Below are 26,554 nucleotides of genomic sequence, written 5' to 3' on the forward strand. Positions count from 1 at the left end.
CATGAAATAAAGCTTATATGGAACCGAGTGAGTGGGAAACCACAAATGTGGGCTTTTTGGTACTTTTTCTATATTCTAATGGTACTTTTTGAATTTTCTGTAATAATGGACATAGAAATATGAAGTTAAGCATATATGGTCCTAAGTGAGTGAGAATTCTAGGGGGAGACTTTTTGGTACTTTTTGTTTATTCTAATGGTACTTTTTTGAATTATCTATAACAATGAACTTAGAAACATGAAATTAAGCATATATGGTCCTAAGTAAGTGAGAATTCTAGGGGGAGACTTTTTGGTACTTTTTCTTTATTCGAATGGTACTATTTGTAATTTCTTCACCAATGAACCTAGAAACATGAAATAAAGCTTATATGAACCCGAGTGAGTGGAAATCCACAAGTGGCTGCTCTTTGGTACTTTTTCTATATTCTAATGGTCCTTTTTTATTTTGTGTAATAATGGACATAGAAATATGAAATTAGGCGTATATGGTCCCAAGTGAGTGAAAATTCAAGGGCATACTTCGTGGTACTTTTTCTTTATTCTCATGAGTACTTTTTTGAATTTCCTATAATAATGGACCTAGAGTTTCCAAAAAATCGAAGAATTTCAAAATCGCGGTTTCGGTTTTGTGATAATTTATTAAATATTATGTATTATAGAAACAAAATTAGTTGATAATATAGGAAATGATATACAAATCTAAAATTCAAACTTGACGGGTTATGGTTTAGTGAATGCGAATTTAAAAGTGATAATCAATGGTACTATTTCCTTATTGCAATGGTACTTTTTGAATATTTTATAATAATAAACCTAAAATTTTTTTTCTATAATAATGAATATTTTCAGAAATATGAAATTAGACATTTTCAATTAGATTCACAAAGTGAGACTTGATAGTACTATTTCTTTCTTCTAATTGGGGTGGCGAAGCGCATCGGGTCAGCTAGTATTTTTATAAAATTTTGATGGTAAAATTTTCTTAACACTTAAAAATATACAGTATCATTGTTATTTTGGCTATAAAGTAACTATGTGTTTATTTATAGTGCAGTAAAGTCAAATGTTTTTTCTTGCCATTTTAATATTTGAAAAATGTGATTTTATTACTTTTGAAATGAAGTAGGTTGTGCTTTTTTCCTTAAAGTTTTTTTTTGCAAATTAGCACATGTTTTTAAAAAACAGTTAGCAGTTAACCATTCCACGTGGTTATTACGGAGTTTTTGCGTGATCTTTTTTTATAAATGTGAAGTGATTGGGAACTAGTTTTAAATCTATTGAATCTAAATAAAAAAGTTTGAAAGGCCAGAAAGAATTAAAAGATGCTATTAGAGGTTAAGTATAAATTACATCTAATACTGTAAAGTATCAAAAGTAAGTACTATAAATGTCAGCTGCAATTACGTGCCATTCCAATAACCAGAACGATTTCAGTGCCTTCATATTTTACACATTTTTTTGTATTTTTTTGGTCAATTTCAAAAATTATGTAAGTTTGAGAGTTATTTACGCCTATGCTTATTTGGCCAAACCATACAATTTTGTATTCTTTATTTTATTTTTCTTTCGCGAATTTATGTATAAATTCAAGAATCGAAAAGAAAAAATTGTATTTAAACTCTTCAATTCAATACGCTGGAATTAAACTCTCTCGCGAAAGGAATCAATTCGAGCATTCTCTTTACTCTGATTCTAACCTATTTAACGAGCAGAGTAATGAAGTCTCTGGCAGGAATCGAAACTGCAAACTTCCAGAGAGATAGATCAGCAACCAACTAATTTTTTTAAATGTATTTATTCATAATACTACAAAACTTGAATTTAAAATTACCTTGATGAACTATGTGATGAACTGCGTGACGATGAGCTGGATTGTGAGGAATGCGAGCGTGAGCTTCGACGACTATGACTACGACTTCTACTGCGGCTAGATGATGAAGATCTTCTGTAAGCATTGTTACAATAAGCATATAATTTTGAATAAATTGTATTTATAAAACTTACGATGATCTCGAACGACTAGTAGAACGACGTCGATTTCCTTCGCGTTCTCCACCTCCCCCACCGTTATTGCTGCCACCACCATTACTTGTTTTATCCTCACGACGATTACGGCTACGACTACGTCTGGAACGACTGCGACCACGCCTAGCAGCACTCTCGGCAGCATCTACCGTTGCTGTTGATACTTTGGATACGATGGCATCCACCAATGAAGAATCTGCTAACGCAGCAACTAAAGGCTGTGAATCATTAATTTTAAATGGCTTAATAACAAGTTTTGGTTTATTTTGTTGCTGTAGAAAATTTAAATTATTAGCCGCCGCCACTGCAGCCGCATTCGTTGCAGCTGAGTGAGCAATACCTAAAGTATGACGTTGCGCTGCCGCTATCGATGCCGCCATTAATATACGATCTGTTATTTGAGTAGCTGGAGTAATACCACCACTGTTCGTACTAGAATTCTGACCGTGATGATGATGATGATGGTGGTGAAGATGATGGTGACCACCGCCTATGGCATGACCTACTGCCGCAGCATGTAGATGATGCGTGTTAGAATTAGCTTTTGTTAATAACAAATTACTATTAGAGAAATTCGTACAGGGAGTACCGCTTAGGCCCAAATTTAAAGCGGTACGATGATCGCGACGATTAACTAAAATACTATTCGATTGTTTACTAAGCATTTGGTTGTTAAACTGAGTTGCGGTTATGAGGGGAGTATTGTTAATACGACTAGGACGATTAAATAAAATATTAGTGGAGTTGTTAGCGTGATTACACATTAAAATATGAGGATTAGTAGAAGAGTTATTAGCAATATAAGTTGTAGAGGAGGACGTAGCATTATGATGGTTGTTTATAATTTGATGATTTGGATGATGATGATGCGGATGTGGATGGGAATGGGAATGAGGATGGTGTTGTTGATGCGCGTCAACACTACCAGTATTGCCAAGTAAATTGCCATTAAAACGTTGTTGTCTTTGATTTAGATGGTGTATATTGCTGTTAGTATTGCGTCTACCACCACCATTACCAACATCCATCCCTCCGCCACCACCTCCACCAGTACTATAAATGTTTGGTGATGATCTTTGCCTTCTTTCCAAATAACGTTCCTTGTTAAAATTATTTTCTCTAGTGGTTTTTGTATCCCTATCTCGTTCACGTTTACGATGATCACGTTCACGCTTACGATCTCTGTCTCTGTTCATTACGTTAACATTATTACGTAGTGGACTTGCTGTTGAACTCAAAAGTATCGCATGACCATTTGCAGCCACTGGGGACTTTTTGCAACTAGTCAGCGTTTCATTGTCTTTATTACAGTTATTGTTATTATTATTTTCTATGAGACTGGAAGTTTCTTTTAATTGAATGAGAGACTCTTGTTCTTTTTTAATTTCTTCTAATGTCTGTGGATATATAGCTCCGGGTGGTGAGTTCTGTGTGTTGCTATGAACAGTTGCAGAACACGTAGCCACCACAGCAGGGGCAACATTGTTGGCAGCCAAAAAATCATTAAGGGAATTACGTATTGTACGTTTATAAGGTTTATCACTTACTTCTGCGCCAGTATTTGAAGATGAGCTGGTCGATGTGCAACCAGCCATTTTTTCAATGGTCTTAATCTTTTCCTTGGCTTTAGCCGCTATGCCTGTTTTGAGTTGTTCTAACATTTTTAAATCCTTCAGTTCTCTTTCACGTTTGGATTCTTGAAATTCATCTAACATTTTTTCAGCATTACGTTCTGTGGCATCGCTCTCGTCTTCGCTCTGGGATTGTAAGCGTACTACTGGTTTTGCCGAATTCTTATCACACTTTCCTCCCTTTTCTTTACGATCCCTTTCACGTTCTTCACTTTGTTTTGAAGATTTGGTCGGGTCTTTTCTACCTTCGTCTTTACGTTTTTCAGTTTTTTGATTTTTAGTATTTTCTAAAATATCTCGATACCGTTCGGGATTGCGCATAGCGGGAGAATAACTTAACTCCGACGAATCCCTCGAAGATCTGGGACTCAACGCTTTTTTCTCTACTCTGGAGGGGGGTGGTGTTTTAGATGTAAGTTGTGTGTACTCCTCTCGCTTTTCATTTGATTTTTCTCGTGGTATTGAAACTGGACATTGTTTATCTTCAATGCTCTTTTCAATTAATAAATTTCTAGACTTCGATCTCTTATTTGTTGGTGAGGGTGTTCTTTTGAGACTTGGAGATTTTGTCTTTCGTGATGATGACTTTAGTGTATCAATATTCTTAGCTACTGAAGCTTTTTCTAAAATTTCTTTCTTGGAAAAAGGTGTCCTTGATCTAGACGATTCTGAATCAGTAGACGATACTGAATCAGAGGACGATGATGAAGTGTTTCTAGATCTTGATTTTCGACCAGTATGTTTTGCATCTTTTTGGCTTGAACTAACCGAATTTGAGACATCTTTTTCTTGATTATTGATATTATTAGTATCAGTTTTCTTCGATTCATTTGTTTTCATTAGCTTAGTTATAAGTGGTGTTGGTGTTAATGATTTATTGCGCATATTTTCTTTTATAGATCTTGATCTAGATATATTAACTCTATGAAATTGTTGGCGATCTGAAGATTTGTGTCTTGGCGTTCTAGAACGTGTTCTTGAAGGGGTACTTATCATTTGTGTAGTTCTAGCATAAGATTTATTATCACGACTATGTCTCGAACGTGATTGGGAAGGAGAACAAGAATATTTCTTACGCTTATCTACACTAGGACTATCCCGTTTTCTTTGCAAATGTTCTTCAGAATATTTGCGTTTAAGATCTCTTAAACTTTCGGCCGTATCAATACGCCTAGATCTTTGACGCGATCTTGATCTGCGATTTTCGCGGTCTCGATCTATATCTCTGTTATTATAATCTCGTTCATTGCATTTACGACTACGATAATCTGAAGAACTACTTTTATGTTTCTGATAAGAATATCGTTTATCGTCTCGTCGACCATCATTTCTTGAATCATTTTCAATACGAGTATGACGATTGCATAAGTCTTTGTCGCCACTATTGCGACTTCGGCATTTAATTAAATCTTTATTATTACGACTGCGACTACGTCTATTACGGCTCTCTTGTGATGATTCATAATGGCGTCTTTGTAACTCTTTGGATTTGTTAGATTTTTCCTTTGAACGGCTGCGGAATGGATTGCCAGATGTTTTTTTTCTAGTTATAGTTTCAGATTTCTTAATTTCTGCGAGTTTGTTTATTGGAGATCTATATAAAAAACATATCCTTATATTTGAAATAATTTCTCGTTAAAGCTATATTCAAACTTACCTCGATCTTGATTTATCGGATGATGAGGAGCGTTCCTTTTTCTTATTTTTCTTCTCACGTTTTTTCTAAACAACATAAAACAAAAGAATGCAAAACAAACATGTTTAAATAAAACATTATTTAAATATAAAATTGTTGATCTTATATGTCTTAATATTTTCTATTTTTAATTACAATCATTCAGTTAATAAATGTGATTAAATAAGAAACTTTACATTTGAAAATTATTGAAAAATGTTTAGTGAATTGTTATAATTTAACAATAAATATATATATATTTTTGTCCTTTGGAAGATTAAACATTTTAAACAAATATTTTGATAAACTTAAATTAAAATTAAACAAAGAATCAAGACTAAATGAAAGTACTTACAAAACTACAAGAGAGCCTTTCGAAAGCAATCCTATTTAAAATGAAGCGCCAAAGATTGTTTTTGTTTTTTACATATAAACCAAAATTTGTTGAATAATTATTATTTTTTTGATAATTCTTTGTAAGAAAATTAAAAACTGAACGGAAAAAACAACTACTTTTTTAAAGAATATTATAAAATAAATGCTTTGAACCGGTACTAGTAAGATCAACATATTTTATACATATTTATTGAAAAGAACATAACACAAAATAACGTAATATAAATACCATGTAGATCGATTCGCTTGTCGATTCAACAAAATATTGAAGAATTTTGTTTTCAACATTATAGATCAAAATTAAAATTTTTAGTACAAACTATGAACGAAACAAGTCTTGCGCATTAGTTTAAAAATTAAGTGTTAGATTTCATCTAAAAAAATTGGTTATTTAATTTTATTAGTTTTATAATAATCATGACGTAAATATCATATAACTATTGAACTTTATTTTTAAACTCAACGAACATAAACCGATTGTTTGCCTTATCCATTGTTTGTGGTCCACAGTATATCAGCCCAATTATGAAAAAAAAAATCCCCGGAAGTTTTTTTCCCTTTTCTCATTTTTCCTATACCAATACTATGTTAAAACAAGTAAGAGTGCTATATTCGGCTGTGCCGAATCTTATATACCCTTCACCAAATTATACTTCAAAATTTTAAATATTTTTAGGTAAACAAAATTTATTTTTTTTTCCAGTTGTTTTTTGAATTTTTTGGAAAAAAAATTTTTTCGATTGTTATTTAAATTTTTTTTTTTTTAAATTTAAAAAAAAAAAATTTTTTAAATTTTAAAAAATTTTAATTTAAAAAAAATTTTTTTTTTCGTTTTTTCAATTTTTAAAAAAAAAAAAAAAAAATTCGGGTTCAAAATTTTTTTCCCGATTTTGACCCATTGTAGGTCCAACTTACTATGGTCTTATATACGTCGTTGCAAATGTCTTTGAAATATCTATCATTAGATATCCATATTGTCTATATTAATGTCTTAGTAATCCAGATATAGGTAAAAAAATAGGTCAAAAATCGAGGTTGTCTTGGTTTTTTCCTCATATCTCAGCCATTTGTGGACCGATTTTGCTGATTTTAAATAGCAAAATTCTCGAAAGCATGTCTGACAGAATTATTGAAGATTTGGATCCCGAAGATATCTGGGGTCTTCAGAAAACTGATTTCAACAGACAGACGGACAGACAGACAGACAGACAGACAGACAGACAGACAGACAGACAGACAGACAGACAGACAGACAGACAGACAGACAGACAGACAGACAGACAGACAGACAGACAGACAGACAGACAGACAGACAGACAGACAGACAGACAGATTTTGAATTTTTTGTTAGTTACGCCTTTTTGCATTTTAGCTAACGATATACAACAATACTGTTTCAACAATACTGTATTAATTCAAAAATGTTCAGTAGAAGGAAAAAAATGTTTGTGGTTACATTTTAAGAGAATTGAAAATCCGAATACATCATAGTAAGCAAATTTCATTTGAAAATTATTTACATTGTTTTTCTTTAAAATTTTTACAATTATTGCAAAATAAATCTATTTTTTGAGTTAATACTATTTTTCTGAAACTTCTCGATATTTGTATACCCTTCATCTTCGTGAGAAGGGTATATATAAGTTTGTCATTCCGTTTGTAATTTCCACAATATAATTTTCCGATCCTTTAAAGTATATATATTCTGGATCCTTATAGATAGCGGAGTTGATTAAACCATGCCCGTATGTCTGTCTGTTGAAATCAGTTTTCTGAAGACCCCAGATATCTCCGGGATCCAAATCTTCAATAGTTATGTCAGACATGCTTTCGAGAAGTTTTCTATTTAAAATCAGCGGCCCATAATCATAGTCAAACACTAAAGTCGGTTCTTTTTAAAAACAACTTTAATATAAAAACCAGCTTTTAATTATTTTGCAACTATAGTCAAAATTAAAGTACAGTGAATGTCACTTAAAATCGTACACCATCGTAGTCAAATTTTATTCATTAGTTTTAGAATGTTGATGTTTTGGAAATATTTTAAAATGCTATTTTTATATTGTGTGTGCTATTACCTATCAGACAATTGGGTATAATTTTAATTGCCCTTATCCACAAATAAAATAATTGGGTAAGACTGTCAGTGCCCAGAATATCAACGCTTCATTTAAAATCCTACAGGCACTAAAAAATAGCAAAGGATACCCTACAAAGTATTAGGATTATTTAATATTAACTTTTTTTTAATTTTTAAAGTTTTAATTGTAATTTAATATAAGTGTACAATTTAAGTGAAATATGAATTTTGTGATGTTCTTTAATTTTCATCAATATTTTTTTAAGGAATTCAGGTTTTGTTAACTTTTTTGTTGAAATACATAGTTTTTGTTCCAATTAATAAAATGACTTTTAATTTTTTATATAATCACCTATTATTGCCTGTATAATTTCATAATATTTAAAAAAAAATAAGTTGTACGATTTTGAGTGACACTCACTGTATGTTTTAAATTGAACCGACTTTAACTGGGTGCCACCTCAAATATAGAAAATGTTTTCATACAATATACAACAAAATATAGACAAGTGGCACAAACAAAAACAAAATAGGTAAACAATAAAAGTAAACGCGGAATCTACAGAAAAAAAACAGTTTGTGGTGGAAAAATGGAATAAATAAGATTAATATCATATTTAAGATATTTTGGTACTAATTTTATTGACAACTGTTCAATAATTTCTGCCAATATCTTGTAATATAAACATTTTTGACATTTTGTCGAACTTTTTTACTTGGTGAAGAAGATTGTTAAATGAGTTAAAAACAGCTTCTGCTAGTTTTATATATGGGGCATTTCATGTCAAGTGAACCAACTTTTGAAATTGATGTCTTCCGATCGGGATGAAATTTGCACCAAGGTTAGTTCTATTGGATAGTAACTCAGACACAATTTCAACAAGAACGGTCGAGAACTCTCTGAGTTATAGGGGGTAAAATTTTGACATTTTGGTCAAACAGGGGTTTTTTCTTATCCATGTAACTTATTACCTATTGTTCTTAGCAAAATGTGTCCCAAATAGTTTAGATAGCTCTTTCTTCAATCTTTCGAAAAAAAATAAAACATTTTTAATATTTTTTTTCCGAAATCAAAAACTTTTTTTTTTTCTTAAAATAAAGCTTAGATATTTTCCTTGAACACCTATTTGGTCGCTTAGTGGGATGCGAGTGGGATATCTATCAAAATAAATATTTTGTAACTCAAAACATACAATTTTTGACTTTTTTTTGCAAAATCAAAACTTTGTTGACTTTTTTTTCAAAATGGACCCTTTTTTAATTTTTTTTTTTTAGCTCAAACAAAAGCTTAGATATTATCCTTGAAGACCCTTTTGGTCGCTTAGTGGGATGCGAGTGGGATATCTATCAAAATAAATATTTTTTAACTCAAGACTTACAATTTTTGACTTTTTTTTGCAAATACGATTTTTTTTTCAAAATGGGCCCTTTTTAAAAAATTTTTTTTTTGGTTTGGGGCTGCATATTGAGTGCTGGAGTATGCAATTTACATTTAATCGATGGCAAAATGGACAAATTTGTCTATCTCAACATTTTGAAGCAAAATTTAGAGCGAAGTGCGAAAAAGTGGGTACAGAAAACATCATTTCCTTTTATCAAGACTACGATCACAAGCTCACATCAGGTGTTGCAAATCTTTGGCTGATCCATAACTGTCCCAAACTTATAGAAACTCCTGCACAGAGCCCAGACTTTAATGTAATTGAGCATCTTTGGGAGGAATTAGCTAGGAGAGTGCATCAAATAAAATTTAACACGTTAGTTCAAATAAAAGAGTCCTTACTGGAAGTATAGATTTCAATAAAGCCGGTAGTATGTCAAAACATGGTGAAATCGATTCAAAAGCGATTACAAGTCATTCGAGACAACAAATGATATGCAACTAAATATTTATCGCACACTTTTGAATACCTTTTTTATTCTGTCCGATTTTCTGTTTGGCGCAAGAAATTGAGTTATTTTGATTTTTATGCAAAAGTTTACAGTTTTAATTATGCAAATTTTAGTTTTTGTTATTTTTTAGAGATATAAGTATGTGGACTGCAAATAGAATAGCAAAAAAACATTTTTTTTGCTACATCCGTTTATGTTTAGAGCACATTTATATCAGACAAACTCTTGTCCGATTTTGCGTTTGAGTCACTGTATAGTCGACTTTAACGTCAAAAGTATATTTTATCTTGTCTATGGTAGACCTAAAGTCCACTCTTAAGTAAAGACGACTTTATTTCTCTTAAAATATACTTTATTTCTGACTATGATTATGGGCAAGCAAAATCCGTCCATAAATAAGATATGAGCAAAAATCCGAGACAAGCTCTGAAAATTTGACAAAAAATCAACAAAACGTATGTTGGTTTCATTGCTTGCGTATTTTGTTTTTGTTTTTTTTTCTTTGTGTTTTGTTTCGTTTGGCGTTATTGTTGTTTTTTATACAACAAAACGTATGTTTGGATGTGTGTTGGTTTTATTGCTATGCGTATTTTGTTTTTTGGTGTAGGGTATACCACCATATAGACCCGCTTCCGAAAATCACTTTAACGTGCTTAAATCACTTAAAAAATGTTGGTATATACACAAAATTCAACATAAATAACTTTCATATAGACATAAATCACACGACCTAATTTTATAATTAGGTCATAGCTCCCATATAAGGCCCACTTCCGAAAATCACAATATAAATTATTGATATTTTAAAAGAAAAATATTTTTACTCATTTACTTGGTGTAGGGTATTATCGGTCAAGCCCGACCATACTTTCTTAATTGTTTGTTTTTAAAAGTGTTCTTGATATATTTATACTGAAAGTGGGCAATAATCATATACTATATGTATCAGAGAACGGATTGAATGCTCTATTTTGTGCTTTTGAATGCATTCACAAAAAATAAGCCTTCTGTTGACAATATACATTATTTCTGTAAAGCAATGTATGACCCCAGCGGATTTTTTTCCCCATACATCTTCCAAATGAGACCAATGACAATGTAGATGCTACTAATCCAAAGTCTGTATTCAGTTTCCACTTACATTTACACAGCGATGGCCGTCATATGGATCCAACTCTACCGACAATGTAAGCGAAAGTCGGATGGGTCCAAATCCACAGACTTTTTTTAATCGTCTTAAATTTCTTTTAATGAAGCCGAACATTTCTTTTAACATAAAAAACACACAACACTTACTATTTTTAATTTGTACTTATTATTTTATTTAATTAATTATTTATTTTTAATGCCACAATCACGGTTAAACTACTTGTACTTTCAAAAACACTTTACAATATGAAATTTGACTTTGAAAGAATAGAAAAAAACAAAGAAACAACAAACAAGTAAAAGTGCTATATTCGGCTATGCCGAATCTTATATACCCTTCACCTTTGTTGTGGATGCATTATTATTTTTATACCCTTCAGCTTCGTGAGAAGGGTATATATAAGTTTGTCATTCCGTTTGTAATTTCTACATTTTTCATTTCCGACCCTATAAAGTATATATATTCTGGATCCTTATAGATAGCGGAGTCGATTAAGCCATGTCCGTCTGTCTGTCTGTCTGTCTGTCTGTCCGTCTGTCTGTCTGTTGAAATCAGTTTTCTGAAGACCCCAGATATCTTCGGGATCCAAATCTTCAATAATTCTGTCAGACATGCTTTCGAGAATTTTGCTATTTAAAATCAGCAAAATCGGTCCACAAATGGCTGAGATATGAGGAAAAAACCAAGACAACCTCGATTTTTGACCTATTTTTTTACCTATATCTGGATTACTAATTACATTAATATAGACAATATGGATATCTAATGATAGATATTTCAAAGACATTTGCAACGACGTATATAAGACCATAGTAAGTTGGACCTACAATGGGTCAAAATCGGGAACAAAATTTTGAACCCGAATTTTTTTTTTTTAAAAAATATATTGAAAAAACAAAAAAAAAATTTTTTAAATTTAAAAAAAAAAATTTTTTAAAATTTAAAAAAAAAAATTTTTTTAAAATTTAAAAAAAAAAAAATTAATAACAATCGAAAAAATTTTTCTCAAAAAAATTCAAAAAACAACTGGAAAAAAAAATAAATTTTGTTTACCTAAAAATATTTAAAATTTAGAAGTATAATTTGGTGAAGGGTATATAAGATTCGGCACAGCCGAATATAGCACTCTTACTTGTTTATAATTATTATATATGTATGTACATTGCCCACTTTCAGCGTACAGCATCCCAAATTTATCAAGAACACAAAAAACAACAACAACGCCAAACGAAACAAAACACCAAAAGAAAAAACGAAATACACAAGCCAATGAAACCAAACATACGATTTGTTGCTTTTTTGTAAAAAAACCAACACACAACCAAACAAACGTTTAGTTGTATAAAAAACAACAACAACGCCAAAAGAAACAAAACACAAAAAAAAACAAAATACACAAAACTTGCACATCCAAACATACGTTTTGTTGTTTTTTTGTCAAAGCATGCAATACATTGTGTTTTTTGATGAAATTTTCAGAGGTTGTCTCGGATTTTTGCTCATATCTCCGTTATTTATGGACGGATTTTGCTGATTTTAAATAGCAAAATTCTCGAAAGTATGTCTGACAGAATTGTTGAAGATTTGGATCCCGGAGATATCTGGGGCCTTCAGAAAATTGATTTCAACAGACAGACAGACGGACAGACAGACAGACAGACAGACAGACAGACAGACAGACAGACAGACAGACAGACAGACAGACAGACAGACAGACAGACAGACGGACATGGCTTAATCGACTCCGCTATCTATAAGGATCCAGAATATATATACTTTATAGGGTCGGAAATGAAAAATGTAGAAATTACAAACGGAATGACAAACTTATATATACCCTTCTCACGAAGCTGAAGGGTATAAAAATAAATAACGGGACAACGGCTGAACCAAAACAAACAACAAAACTATATTAACAATATGATACATTACATAGCCATCCAATTCAGATGCAAGTACGATAACAACATTTTATTCGACTTTGTCTTGTTATACCCTTCACCTTCGTGAGAAGGGTATATATAAGTTTGTCATTCCGTTTGTAATTTCTACATTTTTCATTTCCGACCCTATAAAGTATATATATTCTGGATCCTTATAGATAGCGGAGTCGATTAAGCCATGTCCGTCTGTCTGTCTGTCTGTCTGTCTGTCTGTCTGTCTGTCTGTCTGTCTGTCTGTCTGTCTGTCTGTCTGTCTGTCTGTCTGTCTGTCTGTCTGTCTGTCTGTCTGTCTGTCTGTCTGTCTGTCTGTCTGTCTGTCTGTCTGTCTGTCTGTCTGTCTGTCTGTCTGTCTGTCTGTCTGTCTGTCTGTCTGTCCGTCTGTCTGTCTGTTGAAATCAGTTTTCTGAAAACCCCAGATATCTTCGCGATCCAAATCTTCAATAATTCTGTCAGACATGCTTTCGAGAATTTTGCTATTTAAAATCAGCAAAATCGGTCCACAAATGGCTGAGATATGAGGAAAAAACCAAGACAACCTCGATTTTTGACCTATTTTTTTACCTATATCTGGATTACTAAGACATTAATATAAACAATATGGATATCTAATGATAGATATTTCAAAGACATTTGCAACGACGTATATAAGACCATAGTAAGTTGGACCCACAATGGGTCAAAATCGGGAAAAAAAATTTTGAACCCGAATTTTTTTTAAAAAAAAAAAAAATTTAAAAAACAAAAAAAAATTTTTTAAATTTAAAAAAAAAAAAAAATTTTAATTTTTTAAAAAAAAAATTTAATAACAATCGAAAATTTTTTTTTCCAAAAAATTCACAAAACAACTGGAAAAAAAAATAAATTTTGTTTACCTAAAAATATTTAAAATTTTGAAGTATAATTTGGTGAAGGGTATATAAGATTCGGCACAGCCGAATATAGCACTCTTACTTGTTTTTTAATTATATATGTATTTTATTTTACAATGGAATAGCAATAGGACTCATCTGAATCGGATGCTAGTTGTATACTCTTAACCAATTTTATTTTATGTTTTCCTATTGACATAATAGTATACATTTGGATGTGTTTAAATTGTAATAACCTGCGGACTGCTGCGGACGATTGGTATGAATGGTTTTAATGCTGATTGAATGAATTTTAATACATGTTAAAATTTGTGTTGTACAAAAGATTAATTTAAAATCATCTGCGAGTTATTAAGTTTTCCCAAATTTATTTGCCACATGAAAAACATAAAGTAGATATGTTATACATCAATGGATAGGGGATTTTATCTATTTTTCAAAAATATATATAAATTTAGAGAATTAAAAAGTTCATGGAATACTTTTTTGAAAAATATGACAAAAAATGCTTTTTATTGAGTTTTTACAATGATATATTTTTTTCAAATTTAAATTAAACTTTTATTCAAAGAATAACCAAAGTATATTTATACAAGTACATTCAAGTGATCAGCTGTTTATTTCATTTTCCTTTGTAAATACTTGTGAGATTGTCAAAATTTTTTACTTTGTTGTTTTTCTTTCTATGTTTGTCAACAGTTTTTGACAATATCACCAGTTTTTACACAAACAAAATGAATGTTGTTTTTTTTATTGTTGATTTGTTGTAGAGTTGCATGTACTTGTATAAATATACTTTGAGAATAACAAGAAGGGAAGCCTCTCAATTTTTCTACAACAACAACTTCTCTATCTTCTCACATACGGGTAGTATGTGAATTCAACACACTTGAAAGAGAGATTTAACTTCAAAACTTTTTCTTGAAAATTGCAGTTCTAAAACACTCTTTCATAAAAACATAATATTCTTTTATTTTTTTACACAAATTCAAACCATTAAAGTAACCGAAACATGCATATTTTGCACAAACGAAAAATATTTTTTTTTAATTTTTTTGACATTAAATTTTTGGGGGTTGAAATTAATACTGAAAAAAAACACGTATTGAAAATTAATAAAAAATTCAAATAAATTTAATGTTTGCAGAAATTTTGGTATAATAAGCAAAAAAATCTATTTATAAAATATTTCCAGGTCAGATGAGATTTGTTTGAATTCTTAAATTTAATTGTAATAAAATTTTGTTATAATTTTTAAGGTCGCTTTTTTACAACTCTGTGTGTTTGAGGAGTGTGGTGAAAGTGGTTTGAAAACCAATACATATAAACAAAATGTTACCAATACATTCAAATAGTTAGGTTTTTTATGACAACCGACTTAGGTTTTTTTTGACAGCGTTTCACTTCTTGTTATTATTCTTTGCTTTTATTTATGAATATTTTCTAATGAAATTTTTCAGTTATATAGACTTTTCTATTCAAAACGCAAAAATAAAAACAAATTTGGAAATTTGTTATCATGAATCCCGCAATTCCCCAAAAAAAGTTTGAAAAATCCCAAAAATGGTATTTGTTAGTTTTTTGGCTAAAATATACATACCAGGGACGGGGTTATCGAAACCCTTTACAAAATAATTAAGAACATATTGGAACATCTGAAATGGGTTACTTTTTATGATATCGACTATGCGATTTGAGAATTTTTGCCCTAAAATTGAATTTTACATACAAAATAGGCGTTTTTGGTCCCGTCGGAATCAACAATTTTCAAATTTGTTTTCATTTAAAACATTTAATGTAAAGTTAGCTTCTTAGGAAGTATAAATTCCTAATACAACTTCTTAGGAATTTTATAGTAACTAAAAAAAAAAAGTGAAACTAGCAAAAACTCGTATTTTTTTAATTTTTTTAAATTAAAATGCATATAACTTTGGAGTCGGTCATGACTTTTAAACAATTCGTTTTTTTGTTTGACATATACGTATGTTGTTAGTTTAATAAAGTAAAAATGGAGAAAATCGAGAAACATTTGGACCCGCTATTATATCAAAAAACTGGAGTAGGGTGGGAAAAATGTTGAAAATTTTCAAAGCTAGATTCTTTATGTGTAATTTTTTTGAAATTGGAACCCAAACGAAGAAATATAATCGTTTTAAAAATGTAACATACCCGAGGTGTCCTACTTTGGAGACCCCTGGCCGTGCCCTTGGTGGGCCTATGAGGTTTTCAATTCAAAACTTAAACTCGACAGCACTTCCTCTTTGTTCATGTCAAATTTAATTCGAATTCGAAGTTACAGATTTATTTCCCTCTATTTTTTTGTTTATACCACTGTGCGATGGCGATATAATTGTTTCGAATGTATGTATGTAACCAGCGTTGCCGCTTTGGTCCAAATGGACCAAAATTGGTAGTTTGAAGTTAACAAATTGACTTTTGGTAGTTTGGTTGGTTTGTTCCGATATTTGTCGTATTTTGGTAGGCTACGATATTTCTCAATACAGAAGTATTTTTAAGAACAAAATAATTAAAATAATAACGAAAAAACTACTTATGTTAAGCCAAAATAATAAAACTACATATTTGCAAAATATGAAGATAGCATTTTCTAAAATATTTAGTTTAGTCAGGTAAATGTGTATTTATTTAGTAGTGTTGAGTTCAAAAAATGCCAAAGGGCTCTCAAAACTTTTATTTTCTAATAATATGTGTTAAACTCTGCTTCAATATCATTCTTCCTCTGGATAATTTTATAGCAGCAATAATATAATTTTAAGTTAACTATTAATTTTGAAACGAATTCATATAGCATTTCTCAAATATTTTAAATTTGGTAGGTTTTGGTAGGCTTTGGTAGCTTTTAATTAGAAATTTGGTAGGAAAAATATTTGATGAGTGGCAACGCTGTATGTAACACACAAATGTCAACGAATACTTAACGAATGGTGTGAATGTTTTTAGTTCTTTCATAAGGCAATCAGAAAAAGAAATGAGTTTACGCATAGCTCGGCATATTTTTGTTATAGTCAATTAAAGGCAATGCAATAGCAATGAATTTATGAATGGGCAGAAAACGTGAATGTTTTCAATCCGTTCTCTGATATGTATACTAATTACAGTGAGGCCTCGATTATCCGTGATTCGATTATCCGGCAACATCAATTATCCGTGAAAGAAAAAGAAACAAATTTTGGAACAAACACAATGTGAATAAAACGAAAAAGAGGAATTCCCCATTCGAAACTGAAAATATTTAAAGACTGCTGAAGAACCAAAAGTTCTGGATTAATAGTGAATGAAAAGGCTGAAATATTCCACTCAAAATTAAAGAAAAAGCGACATGGAATTCACAAACTTAGGACAAAAATCTTCAGCTGATTATATAGTTGCCACAATTCATATCAATAGAATAGAAAAACTCAGCAATGAACGATGTATACAATTTTCCAAACCAAATGTGACGTGTTTGATCCAACCCACGATGGGGCCAATGACAGGTTTTGAGGCAAAAAGTCATTTTTTCAAGTCAACCATTTAAAAAAAATAATAACGGAATTTTATATTTAACACTTTGAAACACTCAAATATTAAAAAATTAAAGTCAGGTGGCAACTCATGGCGACATGCCGAGCTGCCAAAGTTGCCAAGTTTTGCTTTGCTACATTTTCAGACATTCAATCATAATGAAACAACAAAGGAATTTTAGTCGTCAAACAAAAACTTTTAAGTTTATAAAAATTTTGTAAAATGGAAAACACTTGTAAAGGTGTGTAAATTAGAATGTTATTAAATATTTCAAAAAAAAGTTAGATGTAGTAAATACTTTTTTGTGTCAACTTGTGTTGTCCTTTTTGTGAAGTTTTTGCTGTCGTCCATATATTCTTTGGAATAGAACTTTGTTTATCCGAGCGTATCCGTGAAACAAATTCAAACCATTACACAAATTCAAACCATTAAAGTAACCGAAACATGCATATTTTGCACAAACGAAAAATATTTTTTTTTAATTTTTTTGACATTAAATTTTTGGGGGTTGAAATTAATACTGAAAAAAAACACGTATTGAAAATTAATAAAAAATTCAAATAAATTTAATGTTTGCAGAAATTTTGGTATAATAAGCAAAAAAATCTATTTATAAAATATTTCCAGGTCAGATGAGATTTGTTTGAATTCTTAAATTTAATTGTAATAAAATTTTGTTATAATTTTTAAGGTCGCTTTTTTACAACTCTGTGTGTTTGAGGAGTGTGGTGAAAGTGGTTTGAAAACCAATACATATAAACAAAATGTTACCAATACATTCAAATAGTTAGGTTTTTTATGACAACCGACTTAGGTTTTTTTTGACAGCGTTTCACTTCTTGTTATTATTCTTTGCTTTTATTTATGAATATTTTCTAATGAAATTTTTCAGTTATATAGACTTTTCTATTCAAAACGCAAAAATAAAAACAAATTTGGAAATTTGTTATCATGAATCCCGCAATTCCCCAAAAAAAGTTTGAAAAATCCCAAAAATGGTATTTGTTAGTTTTTTGGCTAAAATATACATACCAGGGACGGGGTTATCGAAACCCTTTACAAAATAATTAAGAACATATTGGAACATCTGAAATGGGTTACTTTTTATGATATCGACTATGCGATTTGAGAATTTTTGCCCTAAAATTGAATTTTACATACAAAATAGGCGTTTTTGGTCCCGTCGGAATCAACAATTTTCAAATTTGTTTTCATTTAAAACATTTAATGTAAAGTTAGCTTCTTAGGAAGTATAAATTCCTAATACAACTTCTTAGGAATTTTATAGTAACTAAAAAAAAAAGTGAAACTAGCAAAAACTCGTATTTTTTTAATTTTTTTAAATTAAAATGCATATAACTTTGGAGTCGGTCATGACTTTTAAACAATTCGTTTTTTTGTTTGACATATACGTATGTTGTTAGTTTAATAAAGTAAAAATGGAGAAAATCGAGAAACATTTGGACCCGCTATTATATCAAAAAACTGGAGTAGGGTGGGAAAAATGTTGAAAATTTTCAAAGCTAGATTCTTTATGTGTAATTTTTTTGAAATTGGAACCCAAACGAAGAAATATAATCGTTTTAAAAATGTAACATACCCGAGGTGTCCTACTTTGGAGACCCCTGGCCGTGCCCTTGGTGGGCCTATGAGGTTTTCAATTCAAAACTTAAACTCGACAGCACTTCCTCTTTGTTCATGTCAAATTTAATTCGAATTCGAAGTTACAGATTTATTTCCCTCTATTTTTTTGTTTATACCACTGTGCGATGGCGATATAATTGTTTCGAATGTATGTATGTAACCAGCGTTGCCGCTTTGGTCCAAATGGACCAAAATTGGTAGTTTGAAGTTAACAAATTGACTTTTGGTAGTTTGGTTGGTTTGTTCCGATATTTGTCGTATTTTGGTAGGCTACGATATTTCTCAATACAGAAGTATTTTTAAGAACAAAATAATTAAAATAATAACGAAAAAACTACTTATGTTAAGCCAAAATAATAAAACTACATATTTGCAAAATATGAAGATAGCATTTTCTAAAATATTTAGTTTAGTCAGGTAAATGTGTATTTATTTAGTAGTGTTGAGTTCAAAAAATGCCAAAGGGCTCTCAAAACTTTTATTTTCTAATAATATGTGTTAAACTCTGCTTCAATATCATTCTTCCTCTGGATAATTTTATAGCAGCAATAATATAATTTTAAGTTAACTATTAATTTTGAAACGAATTCATATAGCATTTCTCAAATATTTTAAATTTGGTAGGTTTTGGTAGGCTTTGGTAGCTTTTAATTAGAAATTTGGTAGGAAAAATATTTGATGAGTGGCAACGCTGTATGTAACACACAAATGTCAACGAATACTTAACGAATGGTGTGAATGTTTTTAGTTCTTTCATAAGGCAATCAGAAAAAGAAATGAGTTTACGCATAGCTCGGCATATTTTTGTTATAGTCAATTAAAGGCAATGCAATAGCAATGAATTTATGAATGGGCAGAAAACGTGAATGTTTTCAATCCGTTCTCTGATATGTATACTAATTACAGTGAGGCCTCGATTATCCGTGATTCGATTATCCGGCAACATCAATTATCCGTGAAAGAAAAAGAAACAAATTTTGGAACAAACACAATGTGAATAAAACGAAAAAGAGGAATTCCCCATTCGAAACTGAAAATATTTAAAGACTGCTGAAGAACCAAAAGTTCTGGATTAATAGTGAATGAAAAGGCTGAAATATTCCACTCAAAATTAAAGAAAAAGCGACATGGAATTCACAAACTTAGGACAAAAATCTTCAGCTGATTATATAGTTGCCACAATTCATATCAATAGAATAGAAAAACTCAGCAATGAACGATGTATACAATTTTCCAAACCAAATGTGACGTGTTTGATCCAACCCACGATGGGGCCAATGACAGGTTTTGAGGCAAAAAGTCATTTTTTCAAGTCAACCATTTAAAAAAAATAATAACGGAATTTTATATTTAACACTTTGAAACACTCAAATATTAAAAAATTAAAGTCAGGTGGCAACTCATGGCGACATGCCGAGCTGCCAAAGTTGCCAAGTTTTGCTTTGCTACATTTTCAGACATTCAATCATAATGAAACAACAAAGGAATTTTAGTCGTCAAACAAAAACTTTTAAGTTTATAAAAATTTTGTAAAATGGAAAACACTTGTAAAGGTGTGTAAATTAGAATGTTATTAAATATTTCAAAAAAAAGTTAGATGTAGTAAATACTTTTTTGTGTCAACTTGTGTTGTCCTTTTTGTGAAGTTTTTGCTGTCGTCCATATATTCTTTGGAATAGAACTTTGTTTATCCGAGCGTATCCGTGAAAAAATATATGTGTGGGGAAAGGTAATAATGTGTACTATAATTTTTTGGAAAACCTATCTGCCGCCATTTGCCGCTGTTTATAAAAATTTATTTCCAGATAGCGTATAACTTAAAAATTTGGATATTTATACCCTAACCTCCATAGTGGGGAGGGTATATTGGGTTAGTGCTGATGTTTATAACGAGCAAAAATATTGTTCCAACACCCACCTTATGGTGTACCAATCTGCTCAGGCTCACTTTCTGAGTCGATTAAGCGATGTCCGTCCGTCCGTCTGTCCTTCTGTCAATGTAAACCTTTTAATCAAACTACAGGTTCCAATTTTAAAGAAAATTCAACAAAATTTGGTACAAGCTTGTCCCAGGGACAAAGCCTGTTGAATTTGGTTAGAATCGGTCCATTATTTCTCCTAGCCTCCATACGATTGACCTATCTGAAAATATTTAAGCTCTCATAAAAATCTTATTTATATAGATATCCAAACCAAATTCAGCACAAATAAGTTTTATATAAGCCGAAATCGCACCACCAAATTTTGTGTCGATCGGTCTTTAATTAGACAAAGCTCCCATATAAGGCCCACTTCCGAAAATCACTTTTATGTTGAACACTCACACAGCAAGAATTTTATTATTTTTTTAAGTAATTTTCTTAAATGTATTAATATGAATTATTTTGTTTATTTAAAGTAAGTTTCTAAATAAATGTATCTTGAACAGACTGATGCAATTATCGCTTAATTTCAAGATCCGCCTATAGCGATGCATATATTTCCTGTCACTAGAGGTGGGTGTGGCAGTAGGCGAATTGACTTGAAATTATTACTAAAGTCATAGGTGAGCATTTATGTGACCTATTTGAAATTCAGAAACTTAATATTTCCTGGTGATCATCAACCGCAGTAGTACTTTAATCCACCTACTGAAAATGAGCGTGGCACTGCCCGATTGACTTAATTTTTTTATTGAAGACTTAAAGGCTCATTATTATCATCTGTACGAAATTTGAAAGGTCTAGCTGTTTCCTGTGATTTATTGCCTCAAAAACTGGTCATTGGCCCCATCGTGCAACCGATGGATCAGGGTGCAATATGGAGCTTTAAATGTCATTATCGGAAAACTATAGTGCAAAAACTATTCATGCCAATCAATAGATAAGAATTTAACCCTTAAATGCATGATTTTTACTTTTATTTTTCTAGAAATTTTCAAATATTTAGTTGGCAACAATATGCATTAAAGGGTTAAGAAAGCGTTTAACATCAAGAAAGCACTGTTGTCAATTAATAATGCTTGGAACGCTGTTACTTCTGCAGTTTTGAAAAATGCGTAGAATAACTTACTCTGCCCAGAAAATGAAATGCTGTGGGCATATGTCCGAAAATTAATAAAATCCTTATATTATTTAAACATGTTCTTAAAATCCTTTAAAAAATTACTCAAAATTGGTACTCAATTAACCGGGAAAATTGATTATCCACAATGCTTCCGGTCCCGACCAATATGGATAATCGAGGTCTCACTGTATTATAAAAAATAATAATGCATCCACAACAAAGGTGAAGGGTATATAAGATTCGGCATAGCCGAATATAGCACTCTTACTTGTTTTGTATTATTTTATCAACAAAACAGTATTAACTCAAAATATTTTTTTATGAAAATATACGGAATACCTTGAAATATTTACAGTAGATAGATATTGCTGTTGTTAGTTGATTTCTTGCAAAAAGTGAAATTTAAAAAATTTTGAGTTAATACAGTATTGTTGAACGAGAGCGATATGTATTTATGAAAATTTTTTGGTATTGGAAATGATTTCCTTTAAATTCTGACTAAAAGCTATAAATCAAACAAGTACTGAAACAAAGCAAAAACATAAGAAAGTGTCTAAACAATTTATTGTAAATAAAAGATTTTTTTATAAACTTTTTATTACGATTCCTTTCTATGTAAGAAAATTAAAAACAACAAATTAATGTTTTATATTTTATTTCAGAAAACAATATTAAGTTCCATTATTAAAATAAATTCATTTGAGAAAGTAATCAAGCAAGAAAAAAAGTATGAGTTTTAATCAAATTGTATATTAAATATATTTTTGAATTTAAAAACAGATTGTATGCATTTGATAGTAATAAAAAGAGTATAATATTTTATTTTCTTTTAGAAAAAAGCATGCTTTAATTTTCTATTTGTTACTTTCATGTTATATTTCTATTATGTTCCGTTTTTATTTCAAAAACATTTCAGGAACTCACCTTATCCTTTTTCGATTTTTTACGAATTTTCTTTACATCAACCTCACTATCCGAGTCTGTGTCTTCATTGGCACTATCTTTACCATTTTCTGCACTACTTTCAGAATCGCTGCTTTTACGTTTTCGTAATTTCTTTGATTTCTTGGATTTACTGCAAATATAATAAATTTGAAATTATTAAAATTATGTTACATTGTCATCATTAAGATTACAGTTCTAAGAAAAATGTTTCTATAAAAAAATTATTTCTTATTAGGCAAATTATATCTTTACTATGTATATGATACTAATAACTATCACAATAAGGGTTTGGGAAAATTCCAGTGAAAACGGGAAATTTTAGTTGTAAATAATTTATATAAAAATAATAGTTTTCCACAATTTAAATTTTCTCTAATTAATAAATTTTAGATTTTTTATTTGAATGGAATTGAACCCGTAGTTATTATTTCGATCGATTTTTTTTAGATTTTTTCGATTTTGTTAATTTCCAAAAGATTCAGGGCCTAATTTTGTAAATCTCGTCACCATGTGATATTTATGTGCAAAAACAAAATTTCAAAAATTTTTAAAATTTGTTTTTGTTTTATTTACAAATTCTGAACAAAACAAAATTCAAGCGTTGATTTGCCTTTCATAATTAGAAAATTTTGTATATAAAACAAAAAAAAAACAAATTTTTAAAATTTTTGAAATTTTGTTTTTGCTTTCCTAAAAATATCACTTTGGTGACGTGATTTACAAAATTAGGGCCTTAATAATTCTGAAATTAATAAAAGGCAAATAGTGCTATCCATGGTACAATTATTTACCAGATACAATTATTAGAGAGAGTTTCCAATGTTCACCCCTAAAACTTCAAACTATGTATTTAATCACTTAACTTTTTATACCCTTCAGCTTCGTGAGAAGGGTATATATAAGTTTGTCATTCCGTTTGTAATTTCTACATTTTTCATTTCCAACCCTATAAAGTATATATATTCTGGATCCTTATAGATAGCGGAGTCGATTAAGCCATGTCCGTTTGTCTGTCTGTCCGTCTGTCTGTCTGTCTGTTGAAATCAATTTTCTGAAGGCCCCAGATATCTCCGGGATCCAAATCTTCAACAATTCTGTCAGACATACTTTCGAGAATTTTGCTATTTAAAATCAGCAAAATCCGTCCATAAATAACGGAGATATGAGCAAAAATCCGAGACAACCTCTGAAAATTTCATCAAAAAACACAATGTATTGCATGCTTTGACAAAAAAACAACAAAACGTATGGTTGGATGTGCAAGCTTTGCGTATTTTGTTTTTTTTTGGGTTTTGTTTCTTTTGGCGTTGTTGTTGTTTTTTATACAACTAAACGTTTGTTTGGTTGTGTGTTGGTTTTTTTGACAAAAAAAGCATGCTTTGCGTATTTTGTTTTTCTTTTGTGTTTTGTTTCTTTTGGCGTTGTTGTTGTTTTTTATACAATTAAACGTATGTTTGGATGTGTGTTGGTTTCATTGCCTTGCGTATTTTGTTTTTGTTTTTTCTTTTGGTGTTCTGTTTCGTTTGGCGTTGTTGTTGTTTTTTGTGTTCTTGATAAATTTAGGATGCTGTACGCTGAAAGTGGGCAATGTACATACCTATATACTAATTATAAAAAGGTGAAGGGTATATAAGATTCGGCATAGCCGAATATAGCACTCTTACTTGTTTTAATTTGTTACCGCGATATTTTATAAATTTGTTACGTTTTAACTGAAATTATACACACTTATCTTCAATTGTTAGTAAATTGATGTTTGAAATTTAATTTTTGTGTAACAAAAATTTAAATTCAATTATTTTTTTAGACATTTCCTTTTTATATTTTTTCATTTTCTTTTGTTTGACATTATAGGGAATGTATAATTGAGAACATACTTTCTAATAATTGTACCTTGTTAGTTCTGCCATGAGTGCTATCTAACATTTTCTCGAAAATGAGTTTTTTATAGCAAAGTATTCCCTGACTAATTTGTCATCTGTCATTTTAATTAAAAAACAAATATTTCCAATACTTTTTTTCATACAATTTGTATTATGCTATCTAAAGCTTATGCATTAAACACGTTGAAGACAGCAGGCTTCACGACTTCACGAACACAAATACTGCTGGCTGCGGTTGCAGTCTAGCGTCAGCTGCTGAATTCTTTTAAAGACGACAGCTTCAGAGTAAACAGCTGATTTATAATTCAGTGGTGTCACTTTAATTTTTTACTTTAATAAAAAATAACCGTACAAAATTCCAAAGTAATTAAGATTTAAACAATTATTTTGAGTAAAAATATATATGTGGTAATAATTTATGTACTTGTTATTAATTTATTTCAAAAAAAGTTATCAGAAACTTCTCTTAATTAAGTAAAAAATATATATATTTTTTAAGCACTAATTTGATTTACATTTTTTATTATATTAGCAACACTATTTCTGTTTTGAAGTTGACAAAAATTGAAATTAGCCTAATTGGGCAGCAGCAGCAAACGAAGTTGTGCTGTCGTCAAAAGAATCGTCTTCATATAAACGTGTGTATTCTATTTTTGACAGATTGAAGTCGGAAGCCTGCTGTCTTCATTGTGTTTAATGCATTAGTATGCTTAAACGCATATGCTTAAACGCATATGCTTAAAAATAACAACAAATGCCTCTATCAGCCTCTATAAATTTAACATATGTCAGCAAATGGTAATTCAACATATGAGTTAGCATACAATTGTTGTGTCTACACGATATGTTGAATTTCATATGATAATATGTAGAGTCAGAGTCAAAATTTACACGCATTTTCATCTATGAAGCTCAATATTTTAATTATAGAAAGAAATATATAATTTTGATTAAACTTAAAATTAAATTTAGAGTTTAATCTCTTATTATTTTAAAAAACTTTGAAAATTAAAATTGATTTCATGGGAAATTTATGCGAAAAAGGGAAAAGTACCTAAAAACAACAGTTAAAATTTAGTATACAGTTGATGGATAACGCTCTATTTTATATCACCAAAAGTCGAAATTAAAAAGTTTTTATTTTTTTGATCCCCAATTCAGCTTGATTACGGCCTCTAGTTGCCTTTTCATAGAGTTTCCAAGATATTCAGTTATTCACTGGTGCATAATCCTATAAACGCACACTACTTTTTTTTAAAAAAATTGTAAAAATTGAACAAGAACATATTTAGGAGGCTACAAATTTGTTTATTAAATTAGTTAAGACTTCACTTAAAATATTGTTTACAAAAAAAATTCATTTGTACTTTATTTATTTTTTTTTACTTAATTTTTGAGATTAACAGCCATTTTTAAAGGTATTTTCATATAAACGCACTTTAATTTATGGGCCACTGTATCATTATTAATAATGTGTGGATGATCCTTTGTTATGGATTGTTTCAAAAATACGGTCTGGCATTGATTCCAATAATTTTTTAAGCAGATCCCAGACTTGTTTAATTCTTAGTTTCAGCTCTGTCACAGTCATTATGCTTTCATTCTACGCACTATTTGCATAAACTTTACGGGCCATGTATCCCGACAAGTTCTCCATTGGGTTTAAGTCCGGACTACAAGCCGGCCAATCCAATAGAGGAATGCTATGCTCATTAAACCAAGATTTCGTTTGCTTAGAAACATGGATTGCAGCATTATCTTATTGGAATATGCAATCTTCATCCATTTTTTCATCCATAAATGAGAGAAGAGCATTTTCCAACAGTTCGTTATAAATCGCACTATTAA

At 30.4% G+C, this 26,554-nt stretch overlaps 2 protein-coding genes across 7 annotated transcripts in view; both read right to left on the reverse strand.

Moving 5' to 3' along the window:
* The window catches only part of Srrm234 (Serine-arginine repetitive matrix 2/3/4), a 208,071-nt gene that overhangs the window by 20,335 nt on the left and 161,182 nt on the right, over window positions 1-26,554 (reverse strand). For 4 of the 6 annotated variants that reach the window (XM_065514912.1, XM_065514911.1, XM_065514916.1 and 1 more), the window contains exons 6-10: window positions 22,803-22,953; window positions 5,316-5,380; window positions 3,575-5,252; window positions 2,007-2,245; window positions 1,834-1,947 (exon numbers count right to left, since the gene is read on the reverse strand). In XM_065514912.1, coding sequence (XP_065370984.1) covers window positions 1,834-1,947; window positions 2,007-2,245; window positions 3,575-5,252; window positions 5,316-5,380; window positions 22,803-22,953 — 2,247 coding nt within the window. The remainder of the gene's footprint in view (window positions 1-1,833; window positions 1,948-2,006; window positions 2,246-3,574; window positions 5,253-5,315; window positions 5,381-22,802; window positions 22,954-26,554) is intronic. The other 2 variants (XM_065514914.1, XM_065514913.1) reach the window with 1 other exon arrangement.
* Window positions 2,252-3,568, reverse strand: LOC135963144 (GATA zinc finger domain-containing protein 14-like; the record flags this gene model as incomplete). Its single annotated transcript, XM_065514917.1, has 1 exon — window positions 2,252-3,568. A coding segment is annotated over exon 1 (972 nt), but the record flags the coding sequence as incomplete, so codon positions are not given.

The sequence above is a fragment of the Calliphora vicina genome, unplaced genomic scaffold, assembly GCF_958450345.1.
Source record: "Calliphora vicina unplaced genomic scaffold, idCalVici1.1 scaffold_18, whole genome shotgun sequence".
In the NCBI taxonomy this organism is placed as follows: Eukaryota; Metazoa; Arthropoda; class Insecta; order Diptera; family Calliphoridae; genus Calliphora; species Calliphora vicina.